We start from the raw sequence: 16,860 nt of genomic DNA on the forward strand, positions 1-16,860 counted from the left end.
TTTCAATCTCTTTTCTATTTTTAATAGGATTGGTCACTGAAATTCTTATCTGACTGATAGTTATAAGATCCAAAAAATTAGTTAAAATATGAGTAAACTGATCCAGATATTCTTGATCATAAGAAAAAATAAATTACATTTTCAATAAATTATATCATAATGTTTATATAATTAATTAATTATGACTTTTAAAATATAATGCTATTTTTTAATAAAATATCCAATTATTCCAAAACCTAAAAGTTTTGTTATTTTGGTCTCATAAATGTATGAGTGGACATTAGACAAAGTCCATATCTCAATTAACTAATAATCAAGCCACGTGTCCACTACGTAGTGATAATTATAGATTTTATCAAGAAGAAATTAAGATTTGAAAACAAGTTTTTGTCAACATAATTAATATTTAAAATCTACCAACTGCAATACAGTTTCCTGTTTAAATGCGTCTGGGTCTAATTCTCTTTTTGAGCTTACTTTAATTAATTTGCTCAAGAATCAAAAGCCTGCTTACACTTTATAGGTAATCACAATTGTTCTCATCATCATTCGTTCACTTTATAATCCAACGCTCATCCTTCTCTATCTTCTGATCAGCGGTGATAAACAAATTTGTGACGTTGTATTATCCTACTACTTGCCCCACATGTTAATTCCTTTATTAGACCATTACTTTTTTAAATAAAAATACTTTTTCTTTTTCTCTTTATTTAAAATCAAATAAAGGAATTAATGGTATATATATATAATTACTGAAAATACAATAATGTGTTCAAATTGATAAATAGATTGGGTTGAATGTCAACAATTATTCAAAGCGTTGTCGTTTTTAGACAAGATAGGGGGAGTCAACAATGGCCCGCTAATTAAGGGGTGACTCAGCAATTAGAATTTAGAAGGACAAAATTATATCCGCAGTTCCGCACACACTCTTTTGACAGTTGCATGGAAATTAATTTGATTAATGTTTAATTAATCAACATTAAGAAAAACAAAAGGACAATTATTTCTCTTATATCACTCCGCCTTTGTCGGTGGTAACCAATACACATACACAGATACACTCACTCCACTCTTACTGCCATCACCACTTACTTCCAACTCTCTCTAATGGCTACGTTTCTCTCTAGTTCCCTCCCTCTACAGTTCCTTCTCCTCTTCATTCTCTCCGGTTCCATCCTCCTAACTCAATCCCTCTCCACCGATCAAACCCTCAAAACCTTCATCTTCCGTATCGATTCACAATCCAAACCCTCCATTTTCCCTACTCACTACCACTGGTACAGCTCCGAGTTCGCTACTCCACTCCAAATACTCCACACATACGACACCGTTTTCCATGGCTTCTCCGCTATTCTCTCTCCACAACAAGCAGCCTCTCTCAGCGACCACCCCGCCGTCCTCGCTGTCTTCGAAGACAAGCGGCGCGAACTCCACACCACGCGCTCACCTCAGTTCCTCGGACTCCGCAACCAACGCGGACTCTGGTCCGACTCCAACTACGGATCCGACGTCATCATTGGCGTGTTTGATACCGGTATCTGGCCCGAACGACGTAGTTTTTCGGATTTGAACATCGGGCCCGTTCCTTCGAAATGGAAAGGCGTGTGTCAAACGGGAGTCAAATTTAGTCAGAATAACTGTAACAAAAAAATTATCGGCGCCAGATTTTTCTCTAAAGGCCACGAAGCGGCTGCGAGATCGCCTGGTCCTATAAGCGGATCACTCAATGACACGGTTGAGTTCATGTCTCCGCGTGACGCGGATGGCCATGGTACCCACACCGCCTCAACTGCTGCCGGCCGTTACGCGTTCCGTGCCAGCATGGCAGGCTATGCTTCAGGAATCGCTAAAGGCGTGGCGCCGAAATCCAGACTGGCGGTTTACAAGGTTTGCTGGAAGAATTCCGGATGTTTCGATTCCGATATCCTCGCCGCCTTTGACGCTGCTGTCAATGACGGAGTTGACGTCATATCCATATCAATTGGAGGCGGTGACGGAATTTCATCACCTTACTATCTCGATCCGATTGCTATCGGATCGTACGGTGCCGTTTCGAGAGGCGTGTTCGTTTCGTCATCAGCCGGTAACGACGGTCCTAACGGAATGTCAGTGACCAATCTTGCTCCGTGGGTCACCACCGTTGGAGCCGGCACTATTGATCGTAACTTCCCGGCGGAAGTGGTTCTCGGTGACGGTCGGAGACTCTCTGGAGTTTCACTGTACGCTGGTGCACCGTTAAGCGGTAAAATGTATCCGGTGGTTTATCCTGGTAAATCAGGGGTTTTATCAACTTCTCTGTGCATGGAAAATTCGTTGGATCCGAGTTTGGTGAAGGGTAAAATCGTAATTTGTGATAGAGGAAGCAGTGCAAGAGTGGCTAAAGGTTTAGTTGTGAAGAAAGCCGGAGGTGTGGGCATGATTTTGGCTAATGGAATATCAAACGGTGAAGGTTTAGTCGGTGATGCTCATCTTTTACCGACTTGCGCACTTGGTTCCGATGAAGGTGACGCCGTTAAAGCCTATGTTTCATCCGGCGCTAATCCGACGGCTACCCTAAATTTCAAGGGTACGATCCTTGGGATCAAACCGGCTCCAGTGGTGGCTTCGTTTTCGGGCAGGGGACCCAACGGGTTAAACCCTGAGATTCTTAAGCCGGATTTGATTGCTCCTGGTGTTAACATTCTTGCAGCTTGGACTGATGCTGTTGGTCCAACTGGATTGGATTCGGATCCAAGGAAAACAGAATTCAATATTTTGTCAGGAACTTCAATGGCATGTCCACATGTAAGTGGCGCTGCGGGGTTGCTTAAATCTGCTCATCCGGATTGGAGTCCGGCGATGATAAGGTCGGCTATGATGACTACTGCTAATATAATTGATAATAGGAATCAACCCATGACTGATGAGTCGACCGGAAAAGCTTCCACTCCTTATGATTTTGGTGCTGGTCATGTTAGTCTTGATCGAGCAATGGATCCAGGATTGGTTTATGATATAACTAACGATGATTATGTCAACTTTTTGTGTGGAATTGGTTACGGTCCAAAGATAATTCAGGTGATCACAAGAACACCGGTTAAGTGTCCAGTGAGGAAGCCATTGCCCGAAAATCTCAACTATCCTTCAATTGCGGCATTATTCTCAACAGCTTCCAAAGGGGTTTCCAGGAAGATGTTTATCAGGACTGTGACCAATGTGGGTCAGACGAACGCTGTTTACCGAGTGAATATTGAGAATCCAGGAAAGGGGGTTACAGTGAGTGTAAAACCGGCCTCATTGTCATTCTCGGCTGGTGTCAAGAAGAGAAGCTTCGTGGTGACAGTAACCGCAGATAGCAAGAACTTGGTGTTGGGTGATTCTGGTGCTGTTTTTGGGGCAATTTCATGGTCGGATGGGAAACATGTTGTGAGGAGTCCTCTTGTGGTCACTCAGTTGGAACCATTGTAAACTCGAAGCCGGAATTGGATCATCTGCTCTTGATCGATGAATATGGCAAAATGGTTATAGATATTTAGCAGTAGAATTTGCAACGCATATGAGTTAAAATCTTTTATGTGTGTATGTGTTTTCATCTTCTGCAGGATCATAGGATTAGGGAGGGGCACCAACTTGGTTTTTGGGAGTGAATTTAGTGTGTTATTTGTTTTTTTTTTTTTTTTTTTCTTTTTTTCTTATGTAAGATCCCTTTTTAAGTTATGTTATATGTATAAACTGAACAAGTTTATATACTCCAGTCGGAAAAAAAAAAAAAAATTATATGTCTAGTTGTCACTTCTCTGAATATTGAAAGCAATTCTATCTTTGAAATTTTTATACCATAAATGGGTTGTCTTCATTCTCTTGTGTTATAAAATGGTTGAAAAATTCAACCTCACTGGCCTTTCTCCTCCTGGACTGGGAAATTTAACTGCTCCATTAGCTGCCAGTCTTACCTTATTTTAGGAAATTAGCCTTTTGAAGCCAGGGTTTTCTATCACATCCTTTTCTTGACCCCATGAGTTATTATAATATGAGTAAATGACATATTCTCACATGAGCTTTAGTGAAATCTAAGTTGATATCTTTTGGTAGTATTTTTTCTTTTTCTTTCATTTTACAAGATTTTTAATTTTCTACTGTAGTGTGGTGCACGTTAGCATGTTTGTTAGCGCTTTCTTTGACAAAAGATGAGCTCATTTTAGCAAAAATTGGGTCATGTTGACAATGTCCAAGTTGGTGGTTTTTGGTTTTTTCTAGTCGATTCTAAAGTCTAAAATTACTTTTGAGACTACCGTTGGATTCTCTACAATCTCCTTTATAAAACTCATACCTTCACTTGTTGATCTCACTTACCTTTTTCGACCACCTCTAATCGTTACTAATAGTATTAGTTTAAAGGGGGGATATAGAATAAATGCAACCAGTTATATGAGCTTAAAATTTCACTAAACCTCGGGTGGAAATATGTCGTTTAGTCTTATCATGAATGTTTTTGTATTATGGGCAAGAAGTAATATAAGTAACTTAAATTCCCAGAAAAATGATAATAAACCCAACTGCATTTTTAATGTGTTGGGATCCTCTAGATTTCTCCATTAATTATATAAAAGATTCACTAGCCGTTAAATTTTTGTCTTGTTCTGTTTCAACTACTCACACATTTTAAAGATTCAATTTTTAATTATTCAATTCTCTGATACAATTCACACATTTTCAAGACTGAGATGATATAAAATACTATTACAGGCAATGCATATGTTCCGTATTTTTCTTCTTCCTTACCCAGAATTCATCAACAATTTCCATGCCTAGATATTAAAGAAAAAAAGAGATAAAGCACAAAACCCTTTTAACTTTGAAATTAGAGCAACACTTTTGTTCTTGTTTTGTCTTGTCCATGGGATTCACCAGGGCCACTGTCACTAAAGAACACTTGAATGATTAAAGATATTAGACCCCTCCAAAATCAATTCCATGTGCTTTTAACCTAATTCATGTCACCTCTTCCAATTTTATAAAAGTAAAAGGGCTCTATCGTATCACTGTAAAAAGTCTTTAGACATGTTATCGCCCTCCATTACTTTACATGAGGATTCAGAAAACAAATTACAAACTTGTGGGTCATCTTCTCATACCTAAAATTTTGGTACCCATTATTCAACCTTAGGGTACAGTACACCCATTAGTACTTGGAAAATGCCTCAGTTTTTGGACCAACATGGGTATTTTCTTTAATTTAGCTTGTGAAACTTTGCTTACAAGTCACTTAAACCTATTGAAATCTGTGAAACTTTATCGAAAAGTGGTTCATGGGTTCAAACCATTCAAGGTTTTTGCATTAACAAGACAAAAGCTTGAGCAGCAATTAATCAAACACAAAGGATATTATATGTAGCCTTAGTAAAGGGTTAGTTCAAATTAATAATGTCTAATGATATATGTTAGTTAAGATATTATATGTAACCTTAGTCAAGGGTTAGTTCAAATTAATAATGTCTAATGATATATGTTAGTTAAGACTTATTATGTGTAAAGGAGTTGGACTCCAATTAGAGTTTTGAATTGATGAGCTTGAAACCATCTTGCTTTGGACATGATCTTACCTACTGAAAAAAACAAATAAATAAAGCAAATCTGGTCTTCGCTTTTAGTAGTGACAGCTATGTGTTCATTATTTTTCTGTTCTTTATCAAATTGCTTTGTGATTGTAATGTTATTTGGACTCATGTTTAAAGCTCAATGTAAAAAAGTTCACATCTAAATACTTTTGCGTGGTTGAGTGGTTTGATAGGGACTCTTGGGTGTATTACTCATGATGTCTTGAGTTCGAGTTCTTTTTCGGTTGTTAATAGGGGTAGTAACTAAAGTTCTTATCCGACTAGTAGTTTCAGGGTTTTAGGGATTAGTTGAGGTACGCATAAACTAGTCCAGACACTCCCAGTCATCAAAAAAAAAACAAAAAGTTCACATCTAGAGTGGAAGCTGATGTGGGTGTGTTTGATCTTTTGATTTAGTTTGTATAATTGTCAGGTTAATGATAAGCGTGAATAATATTTCTACTTGGTTGAATCTGAGATTTGATAAAAACATTAACGTTTATACCTGTTTATGTTTTCTTTACGATCAAATCACTTCAACTAATAATAGTCCCTGACAAATTCTTCACCATATTGCACATGTAAATGAGCAGAACCTGAGGGGTAAACGTTCTATTTTGTGCCATATCAGTGAAAAGATATTACACTTTCTTAAACGTTTCATGAAACCGATTTGGATTACGTGTTCTACAATATACAATGATAAGACAAAAATACTAGAAAGAAGCAGAAACTGCAGGCAGAATATAAAGAGAGATAATAGAGAAGATCACTAATAGGAAAATATGATTCACAAAATTGTTACACACTATTGTATCTGATATCCCATTTTAGCATATCAGACATATACAATACTGAATATTAATGAAACGAGAGGCAAAATTAACAGTACATTGAGAGAGAGGAGAGAAGGAAGAAGGACAAGAAAGTCTTAGAACAATTTAAGTATTTGATGCTGATGTAGATGAGATAATCCAGAAGGAGTTGTCAATTGTAGACCCATAAAGCAAGGTAACCCAAACTGTATAACCACATCTATAAATACAGGAGTTCTCTTAGAACCACAGAAAAAAACATGAGAAAAAGGTTCTTCTTATCCATTTGCTTTGCTCGTGGCCTCTTATGCTTCCTTATCTGAGTACTTTGGGTTTGTCGGCTGATGTCAATTCCTGAAGAATCAAATTATCACAAGGTTAAAATCATCTTCATGAAAGCGGTAAGAAAACTAAGATGAGCATTCAGATAGAGAAGCTCTTTAAAAAATATGCTAGAATGGGTTCAACTCAGGGTCATTAAACTCCACATTTTCCTTTCGTTACATTTCATTTATAGCAGCATATCTTGTGATACACTTAAAACAATATAGATATGTTTTGTTATCAGAAGAATCAAATGTAATAACAAGCAAAGTAATTCTAGGATGCTTTTTCCTCTGTATCAATTACTCATACAACCCAACAAATTTGCTCAACGGGACCATCATTCTGCTTCTTTCTCGTACGGAAAATAAATACAAAAGGAGGAATCCAATGGAGTCCAATTGACCTGCAACCTAGTTTAATCAATGGAATTGATGATGCCAAGTCCCTTCATTTAGGGAAATTTCTCTATGAATGGGTATAAGATAGGTGATTGAAAAAAGTCCAAAAAAAAAGAAAACTCCTAGCTTGATAATATTGCTTTGGAGAAAGGGTAAGATTGAAAGGAGAGAGAAAGAAGAAGCTATAAACTACCACTAGATGGTCTAACGGTCAACTATGACTCTTGGGTGTATTATTCAAGAGGTCCTGAGTTTGATTCACCTAGGTTGCTAATAGAGGTGGTCTGAGGGGATTTACCCATTATCAACTTCAGGGCCCGAGAGATTAGTTGAGTGCACGATAGCTGGCGCCGACCCTGAGTCACCAAAAAAAAAAAAAAAAGAAGCTATGCTCCCACAATTTCAAAACTGCATTCAACCATATCATATTCATTAAAACAGAACATATATAATCATTTTTCACAATTCATTGTCCTGAAACTCCAAATAAGTTCTCTCTTTCATATGGTCCACTATGTGGAAAACTATGTATATATTATTTTCTGATTCATAAGAAATTGAATCTTCAAGTTAAGAAGATACATTTTTAAGTTATATTTGTCCATATCAGAACAGCGTCAGACGAAGTATTGGAGGGGTATCACACCAATATATCTAGCAACGGATGCCAACCTGAGTTTTGGAAACTATAACCTGGGGCAGCACTCCTGTTCTTTGACTATGGCATTGTCATAAATGTGAGCTCAATATCTCTATGACGGTATACAATGCACAGTAGTTGTTGTAATCAATTCAGCTTCACGTGGTCATCAAGCTGACTGCCATTACATGAACCAGCCATCAAAGCAACTGTAACTCCTTTTAGCCTGAAAATACACTTTGATGAGCGACCAAATATCATTCCTGCTCTATTGCCAGACTGTTTTCTTCCCTCTCTACTTCATTGAAAAATATCCGATCTAGTCAAAATTTACAAAATTCCATGAAGAAAACCGCTAGATGGTGATGATCACAACCAAGCAATACGTCAAGACTTTGGTGGATGCTATAAGAACAAATTAATTCTCCTCTACATTTAGCAAGAAAGAAAGAATAATTAACCAGAGTCACAAGAACTACTATTGAGAAAACTAATCCCCGGATTCTTAATTAATCCTTTCTTCTGCATGCTCATTCTCAATGCTACAGCATCCTGAAACCTCCCAACAGATGCATAAACGTTTGAAAGGAGCACAACTTGACCCAATTCACCTGGGTCCTGCTCAAATACCTTGCTTGCAGCAAATTCTACCAGCTCCACATTACCATGAATCACACATCCACTAAGCAAAGCCCTCCAAATATTTGGACCCATCCCGTCCAAAAGTTTTCCAGCAAGCCCACTTGCGTCTGGCAAGCAGCCTGCTCGAGCAAGCAAGTCAACTACACACCCATAATGTTCTTGGCTCGGCTTTACTTTATTTTCTTTCACCATTTGATTGAAAATAACCAAGCCATCACTTATTAGGCCTGCATGACTACAAGCACTCAAAACACACAAGTAGGTTGCACTGTCAGGATCTTTCCCACTCTTCTTCATCTCATGGTGGAGAGTGAGAGCAGTTTCTCCATTGCCATGGACCCCATACCCATTAATAATGGCATTCCATGAGACTACATCTTGAAGAAAACCCATATCCTTGAAAATAATATGGGCAAGGTTCACATTTCCACACTTCGAGTATGTTGATATGAGACTATTTTGAACTGTGATATACTGAACGAAGCCAGCTCCAAAAGCGTAACAATGGAGCTGCTGGCAGAGCTCTAAAGCAGCAAGCTCACTGGAAGCTGTGAGAGCAGTGACTAACATTATTGAATCAATGAAATAGTTCTTTTCTTGTCTCACCTTAATCAAGAGATTCAAGGCCTCTATTGCACATCCATTCTGGACATATCCTGAAATCATTGCTGTCCAGGAAACCAAACTCTTCCGACTTGCATGATTAAACATAGCTCTTGAAGAATCTAAATCTCCACACTTTGAATACATGGCAATGATAGAGTTTGTGAGAGGGAGCCCCGATTCAAAACCACAAACAACAGCTTGTGCATGAATTTCTCTTCCTCTCTTCAAATCTCCCAAAACAGCAGTAGCTGAAATCAAATTCATAATAACTACCATATCACACATGATCCTACTCTTCCTCATTTTGCCAAAAATCTTCAGGGCATCACAAGGATATTCAAGGTCTACCAATAAACCCATCAGTGTAGTCCAACTGATAACATCTTTATATTCCATCCCTCCGAAAATTTTGGTAGCAGCTCCCAAATCCATCAAACACGAATACATGTCAAGTAGCGAGTTATTAACAGATATATCCAAAATAAGTCCCACCTTAACTATTAAACCATGGAGGGATTCACAAAGTTTCTTTGATCCTAAAGCACCACAACCCTGAATAACCGTCAATATTGTCACAGCATTAGGCACCAAATGAATCTCCAGAGTCGGTTAAACAATAAAACAGCCTCTACAAAATGTTCATTGTTTATAAACCCAGCAATAATTGCATTGCAAGAAACCAAACTTGGGTTCTTCAGTCCTTCAAATAATTTATAGGAACAAAATATATCTCCACATTTTGCATATGCATCAAGCATTGTAGTACCAACTATTAAATCAGTTTCAAGTCCATATTTTACAAGTAGCCCATGAATAGATTTCGCAAGTTGCAAGTTTAGCAAGCCGGCAGTGCTAACAAGAGCACCAACCATAGTGAAAGAATTGGGCAACAAACCCAAGAGCATCATTTGGGAAAATAATTTTATGGATTTATGGTACAACCCACTTATTGCATACCCATGAATCACAATGGACCATGAAACTACACTCTTCTCAGGAATTTCATCGAACAGGTCCTCTGCATCTTTAATCCTTCCAGATTTAAAATAATTACTCAAGAGTTTGGAGGAGTTATATGGATCGACGCAAGAAGCATCAGGTTTGCATAATGAAGTACAGAATCTACCGAATTGGAGAACATTCAAAGCGGTTTTCTTAATTTTGTTGAAAAACATCGAAACTCAAGTGTTAGGGAGTGACTGAATGATTTGATGGCGGCGGATGAATGTCATGGAGTAAGGGTGAATTTGATATGTTTACAACGAACAGGGTTGTCGGAAACGTCGTTCGAACTAGAGGCATTCATCATATATTATCATATATGAAGATAAACGATAGGGGTGCACATTTGTAAGACGAGAGAATTTGACAAACCATTGGACCTTTTTGATATTGCAAAAATTGAAGTGTTGAAAATCATTAAGTCAAAATTCAGTGATTTATGGGATATTTTATTTAATAAATATAAGAAATTTTCAAAATATTCAAAATTTCAAGTCAAAATAATACCAATTGCCAATTGGGTTTAAATTTTAAAGAATATTTTATTTTATAAAAGAAAATGATAATCAGATAAGAAATGCTATAATCTTATATTAAAATCCGTTATTTTGATGCTAACTTTATAATATAATATCGTTAAATTTTGAGTCAAGAATTGACCTCTATGAGGTTTGTTTTAATAACAAAATAACTCTAAAGCTTTTAATATAATATAATTTTTATTAACAGTTAATGAATAGTTTATGAGTCGTTATAATTTTTATGAATATTGACCGAATATTTTATTATAATTTATTATAAAACTAAAATATAACGATAATTCTTGTTATTTGAAAAACTAAAAAAAAGATAGTAGGGGAGGTTATAACTTACATTGTTATGAATAATTATCGAACATTTTTACAATTAATTAAAACTTTTAACCGTAATTTTACAAAATTTTAGTTTTTTAGAAAATGGACCAAAAGGATTTTTGTTTTCAAATTACACATTTAAATATAAGACAATTTAAAAATCACAAATATTCAAAAAATTTAAGTCAATATAATACCAATTAGGTTAAAATTCCCAAGTACATATATTTCACTTTATCTAAATAATTAATTATGAGATAATGAATAATAGTATAATACAATATTAAATTAATTTCTGTTATTTTGATGCTAACTTTATAATAAAATATCACTAAACTCCCCTAAGGTTTGATTTCATATCAAAATACCTCTAAAACTTTTGAAATAACAAAAAGTTCTTATATGTCTTTCATAAACCGTTTGTTCTATATTACGCTATTATTTATTTTTGCCGTATGTCTTCCCACTGTTTGTTATTACCAAACGTCCAAAAGACAAGCAGATATCCGTTACCAGCGCGAGTTTCTTCTTCAGAGCAATTAACCGCCACAGTCTTCTAGGCGACTACTTCTCTTGAATAACAAGATAACTACCACCTTAAAAATAACCCTTGTATTTCTCTTCTTCATTGTCTTGTAAGAAACTAATAACAAAATCTTCACGTTGATTATAGATATGTCGGTCTTCGAAAGGTCCTTCAAATTATCTCTACCCACAAGCGATTCTATCAAACTCAGAAGCCGCTTCTGTATCAACTTCTGCTTCATCTTCTTAAATTGTACCCTTCAGTTGACATGGCACAAGTAGCGGAGAAGCACTTTCCAGAGGACGATGCCGTTTCGCAAACTACAAACATTGTACCGTCTGAAAATGTTCTTGTCAAGATACCTGGGGCCATAGTTCATCTTATTGAAAGAGAACACAGTGTTGAACTGGCTTCTGGTGAACTCAACATAGTCAGTCTTTCACAAGGTGATATTGTTGTAGCTGTTTTTGCACGTATAGGGGATGAAATTCAATGGCCTTTAGCTAAAGATGAGCCTGTAGTGAAGCTTGATGAATCTCACTATTTCTTCACTCTTTGTATACCTGATCAAGACGATCATGAGTTGTTGAATTATGGGTTAACGATTGCCACCAAAGGACAAGGTGATTTGTTGAAAGAATTGGATAATGTTTTAGAGACTTACTGTTGTTTTTCGGTTGAGAAAGTGAGGGATATGGAGAGCTGGGAGGTGGTGGCAAGGGAGATGTCACCAGAGGAGTTGAAGTCAGAAGATAATAAGGAATTGATGGAGAAAAACTCGGCGGCTTATTGGACTACTTTGGCACCGAATGTTGAGGACTATAGTGGGACTTTTGCGAGGATGATTGCAGCGGGGTCGGGGAAGTTGATTAAGGGTATTATGTGGTGTGGCGATTTGACTGTGGACAGGTTGAATTGGGGCAATGAGTTCTTGAGGAAGAGGATGAAACCGAGTTCAAAATCTGAGATTAGTCCTGGTACAATGAGGAGGATTAAAAGGTTTGGCTTTTATATTTTTTACATCATGCTTGATGGTTTCTTTGAATAGTACTTCTTTGTGCATTTTTTATTCATTCCCATTTGTAGGTCCTAATTTTTTGTGTCAGTGAAATGTAGAATACAGGTGATTTTGGCTTCTAATATTTGTTACGAACCTATGTAGGGTTAAGAAGGTGACAAAGATGTCCAAGAAAGCCACTACTGGAATTCTTTTAGGGGTTGTCAAAGTGACCGGATTCCTCACAAATTCAATTGCCAACTCTAAAGCTGGCAAGAAATTCTTTAGCATTCTGCCTGGAGAAGTTGTCCTTGCTAGTTTGGACGGATTTGGTGAGTTGTTCTTTTCTTACTGCCTTGGCTTATATATCCTTAATCAGCTTTGAAGTATATTTTACTTATGTAGTTATAGTATGTGCTATATCTTGTAGCTTTAAGATTTGTTATGCTCTGTACTTGCTGCTCATGTTATTGTTCATTCTATGTACAGAGAAAGTTATTAATGCAGTTGAGGTTAGCGGTAAGAATGTTATGTCAACTACATCAGTAGTAACTACTGGGCTTGTTTCAGAGAGGTATATCTTTAATCTCAATCTAACAACATAATTGATGCTTCATTATGCTATCACCACTTTGATGTAACAATATAATTGATGCCTCATTTTTTCAAAATTTTTTAAACTAATATATTTTCTAAAGATGATTTTCATCCTTTTTCGTGTATGTTATTTTTCATTGGCTGGTTTAATCATATTGTTTCTCATTTTAGGTATGGGGAGGAAGTAGCAAAGGCAACCAACGAAGGGCTAAATACAGCAGGAGATGTAATTGGCTCTGCTTTGACCATTTTTAAGATAAAAAAGGCGATCGATCCAGTAACTATGTTGAAACCCACAATCCTTGCAAAATCTATTGGGAAAGCAAATTATGTCGAATTGAAGGCAAAAAAACATAAATAATAGCAACTCATAGATTTGCCCTTTATTTGCCTTTGTCTGATAGCAAGAAGAATGGTTTAAAGATTATGTAGAGATTCATTTCCTGGTTTTTTTTTTTTTTTTGTTCTGTTAATGCTGGAGTTTTTGCCTTTTATTTTGCAATAATTGTAGACGCAGACATGTAGTTATATTTGTTTGTTCTTTTCATGAATAATATACTCAAACTTCGTTTTTTTTTTTTTTTTATTTGCATTTTTCTGATGTGAATCTTAACGACGGTATGAGGTTAAAAGTATTGAAATTAACTGTTACTAGTACTAGAAACAGTAGAAAATACTGTTACATGTACTTAGTATAAGAACAAAATTTGGATATCAATTTGAGTCTTCAAGGCACTAATAGGGGTAAACTCTTATCTGATCGATAGTTTCAGAGTCCTGAGAGATTAATTGAGCTGCGTGCAAGGTGACCCAAACACCTCCTGTGATTAAAAAAAAAAAAAAAAATTTAGATACCAAGACTTCTTTAACTGGGAATGATTCATTTTACTCATTACCTTACTTTTGCTTCTTATTAAAGTTTCATACACCGAAAACAACCACATAAATTATGCCTCTACAAAATTCCTAGTGTATATGGATTCAAGGATCACTCTCAATCCTGAGCAGGTTGTTTTGAAGGGCTTATATTGAAATCAATAACAACTACAGCTAAAAAAAAAATGCAATCAAATACGATTATAAGCAATTAGCTAGAGGATTATTAGCTCAACAGCTGAATCCAAAAAACAAAAAATGAAAACTTTGTGATTGACTGGTCTTAAAGCGAGAAATATTCTAGTAAGAGAGAACAAAAATCCAGCAAATGAACTAGAAAAGAAACACCCTGTGGCTCCACCAATTCCACCCCATTCTCTATTTGTTTGTTTGTGGAGTGCAGGTAGTTTCACTGGTGTTGTGATGAGCAACAGCGATTTCTCGAGATAAGCGGTGGGGAGTGGAAAAATCGTTGGCTGATGAAAGAAAGGGGAGAGGAGATAAGGCGTTGCGGTAGAGGGGGAAAAATGGGAGGTCGATAGGTGGAATGGGAGAGGAGAGAAAGATTGCGGTACTTGGTGTTGTGATGAGTGACTATGTGGGCGGAGATGAGTGGTGGCAAATCTAAAAATGAGAAGGAGAAAGAAAATGGTGGAAAGAAAATGTGACGTAGCAAATGAGGAAAAAAAATGGGAAGGAGAAAATGAGGATTTAAAGAAAAAGAGCTTGAGTGATCAATTAGGATTCTTGGGAGTTAGGTGTATTACTCAAGCTGTTTTTAATTCGATTCATCTTGACTGCTAACAAGCATAGGACTATACACAAACTGAGTAGCTCGCGAATTGCTCGAGATTGGCTCACAGATGCTCGAATCTGACTCGAAGTTTGATGAGCCGAGCACAGTATAGAACTACTCGTTTTGTAAACAAATCGAGTACCAAATATGGTGGTACTTGGCTCGGAGGCTTATTGATCTTCTCAAGCTCGCTGGTGAGTGAGCTATCGAGCTCAAACCTGATTGCGATCTCTAGAGCTTGTGTTTTTGTTAAACACTAAATGACACTCTCCCACTCAGTCTCCCTCCAAAAAGAGACACAAATACCCAAAATCCCTAACTTTCTAAAATCTAAACACAATCCCGAGAGAGATTTTCCCTCCCAAGTCCCAACCCTAACCCGACAACCCCATAACCAGTCGAAGAAGGGAGAAGACAAATTCTTTTGATCCTCTCTCAAGCTACAACCTTCACATCGAAATAAATCAGTGATTTCCTACAAAGTAAGCCGAAAAATCGATTCTCAAGTTGTCTCTCTCTACCAAAGACTCCATTCTCAACCCCAAGTCCCTAAGACCTCGACCCCAAAACCAATTGAAGAACTCAACTTCCTCTCTGAAGTTTCAAGTCTGACTTGTCTCTCTCTCTCAATTCTAGAATAGTATCAGCCTGAGGTTTGTGTTTGTAACTTTTTTAATATCAATCTCCAATCATTGTTCAGTTTATCTCTAATTTTTCTTTATATTGTGTTGATTTTGTTGAAAGTTGACACTTAAAGATTTTGTTTTGTCATCAGACCCATCACTTGCCACTCACCAGGATAGGTTGATGCCGATTTGTGCTTAACGCCTTGAAGCTGTGACTGTGAGTCTGTGAACATCAATCCTTGCTTGATTTCAACGTGAAGCTGTGAACATCAGGTATTTGTTCTTGGCATAATAACTTGAGGTGCTGACAATAATAATGCACTACTGATTAGTGATTACTGATACTGGTTACTAAATAGTGAATACTGACCACTCAGTTGGAGTGAAATAGATAGAATTATGTTGATTTTGTTGTTGCGTGGAAGGGTAATGTTAGTGTTTATATCGGGTTGGGGCGCTGGGCTAATCAACAAGATAGTCTAGTCCCTTGCATTTTTCTTGTATGATAATGATGTCAAATTTTTTATTCCAAGTTTCTAAATTATATTACAATAATAACTAATCATGTGTTTTTCTTATTTGTGAACAGATATGACATCAACTCCATCGAGTTTCATTGGTCACAACCTGCAATTGACAGTAATGCAACAACTTCAGCTACTGTTAATGAAGAAGATACAAAACAAATTGATGTTAACCCTTTTGCAAGAAAAAAGAGGGCTAAGACATCTGCAGTGTAGAAGGATTTTAGAGAAATTGATGTTCCTAACAAACCGAAAGCTGAATGCATCCATTGCAAAAGGAGGTTTGCGATAACGGGCACCAGGAGCACTACTCACCTTTCAAGGCACTTGAAGACTTGTGTACGGCGAAAGCTGTTTGAAAGGCAACAACTAAGGTATTTCTAAGCAACAAATCCATTTGATGCAGGCAATGTTATCCCTGTTCTTACCGGAGGTAAATTTGACATGGCAAAAATGCAGGAATTAGTGGCCACTTGGGTGCTGATGCATGAGCATCCCTTTACTATTATGGAGGAAGAAGGATTTAATAACATGCAGAGGTATGAGATCCCTGAGTGGGAAAAGATTAGTCGTAGGATGTGTAAAAATGATGATGTTACTTTGTTTGAATGGGAGAAGATAAAGCTGAAGACTTTGTTGAAGGATGTTGATAGAATAAGCTTGACGATCGATTTATGGAAGTCATGTAATCAAAGGATTGAGTACATGGTATTGACGGGGCATTTCGTAGATGGTAATTGGAGGTAACAAATTCTAAACTTCTTGTACATAGCTCCTCCACACACTGGTTCCCAAATTGTAGATTTAATTTATAAGTGTTTGAAGGAATGGGGTATAGAGAACAAGGTGTACACGATATTAGTGGATAATGAATCAAGTAATGATGCAACAATCAGGATTTTAAAGAAGAATTTGGCAATTGATAATAGGCTGCTTTGTGGAGGGAGATTATTCCACGTTAAGTGTTGCGCACACATCTTGAACCTTATTGCTCAAGATGGGCTATCCCAAATAAGGCCCATTATTGATGATGTTCGTGATAGTGTGGCATGTGT

General features: G+C 36.9%; 3 protein-coding genes across 3 annotated transcripts; 2 read left to right on the forward strand and 1 right to left on the reverse strand.

The window, feature by feature from the left end:
- The first annotated feature begins 974 nt into the window (after nt 1–974).
- LOC116129216 (subtilisin-like protease SBT1.6) lies at nt 975–3,731 on the forward strand. The gene has a single exon (XM_031414960.1). The coding sequence runs from the start codon at nt 1,111–1,113 to the stop codon at nt 3,448–3,450; it is 2,340 nt and encodes a 779-aa protein (XP_031270820.1). The 5' UTR covers nt 975–1,110; the 3' UTR covers nt 3,451–3,731.
- Nucleotides 3,732–7,791: 4,060 nt separating this feature from the next.
- On the reverse strand, nt 7,792–9,915 carry LOC116129198 (pentatricopeptide repeat-containing protein At1g11290, chloroplastic-like). The gene is given in 2 exon segments (XM_031414945.1): nt 7,792–9,600; nt 9,603–9,915. Coding segments are annotated over 2 exon segments (1,698 nt in total). The 3' UTR covers nt 7,792–8,215.
- A 167-nt stretch (nt 9,916–10,082) lies between these two features.
- On the forward strand, nt 10,083–16,021 carry LOC116129258 (protein EARLY-RESPONSIVE TO DEHYDRATION 7, chloroplastic-like). Its single transcript, XM_031415008.1, is given in 8 exon segments — nt 10,083–10,106; nt 11,537–11,635; nt 11,637–12,388; nt 12,552–12,718; nt 12,876–12,960; nt 13,155–13,326; nt 15,400–15,458; nt 15,871–16,021. Coding segments are annotated over 8 exon segments (1,509 nt in total).
- Nucleotides 16,022–16,860: the final 839 nt, after the last annotated feature.

Source organism: Pistacia vera, unplaced genomic scaffold (genome assembly GCF_008641045.1).
Source record: "Pistacia vera cultivar Batoury unplaced genomic scaffold, PisVer_v2 Contig21, whole genome shotgun sequence".
Lineage (NCBI taxonomy): Eukaryota > Viridiplantae > Streptophyta > Magnoliopsida > Sapindales > Anacardiaceae > Pistacia > Pistacia vera.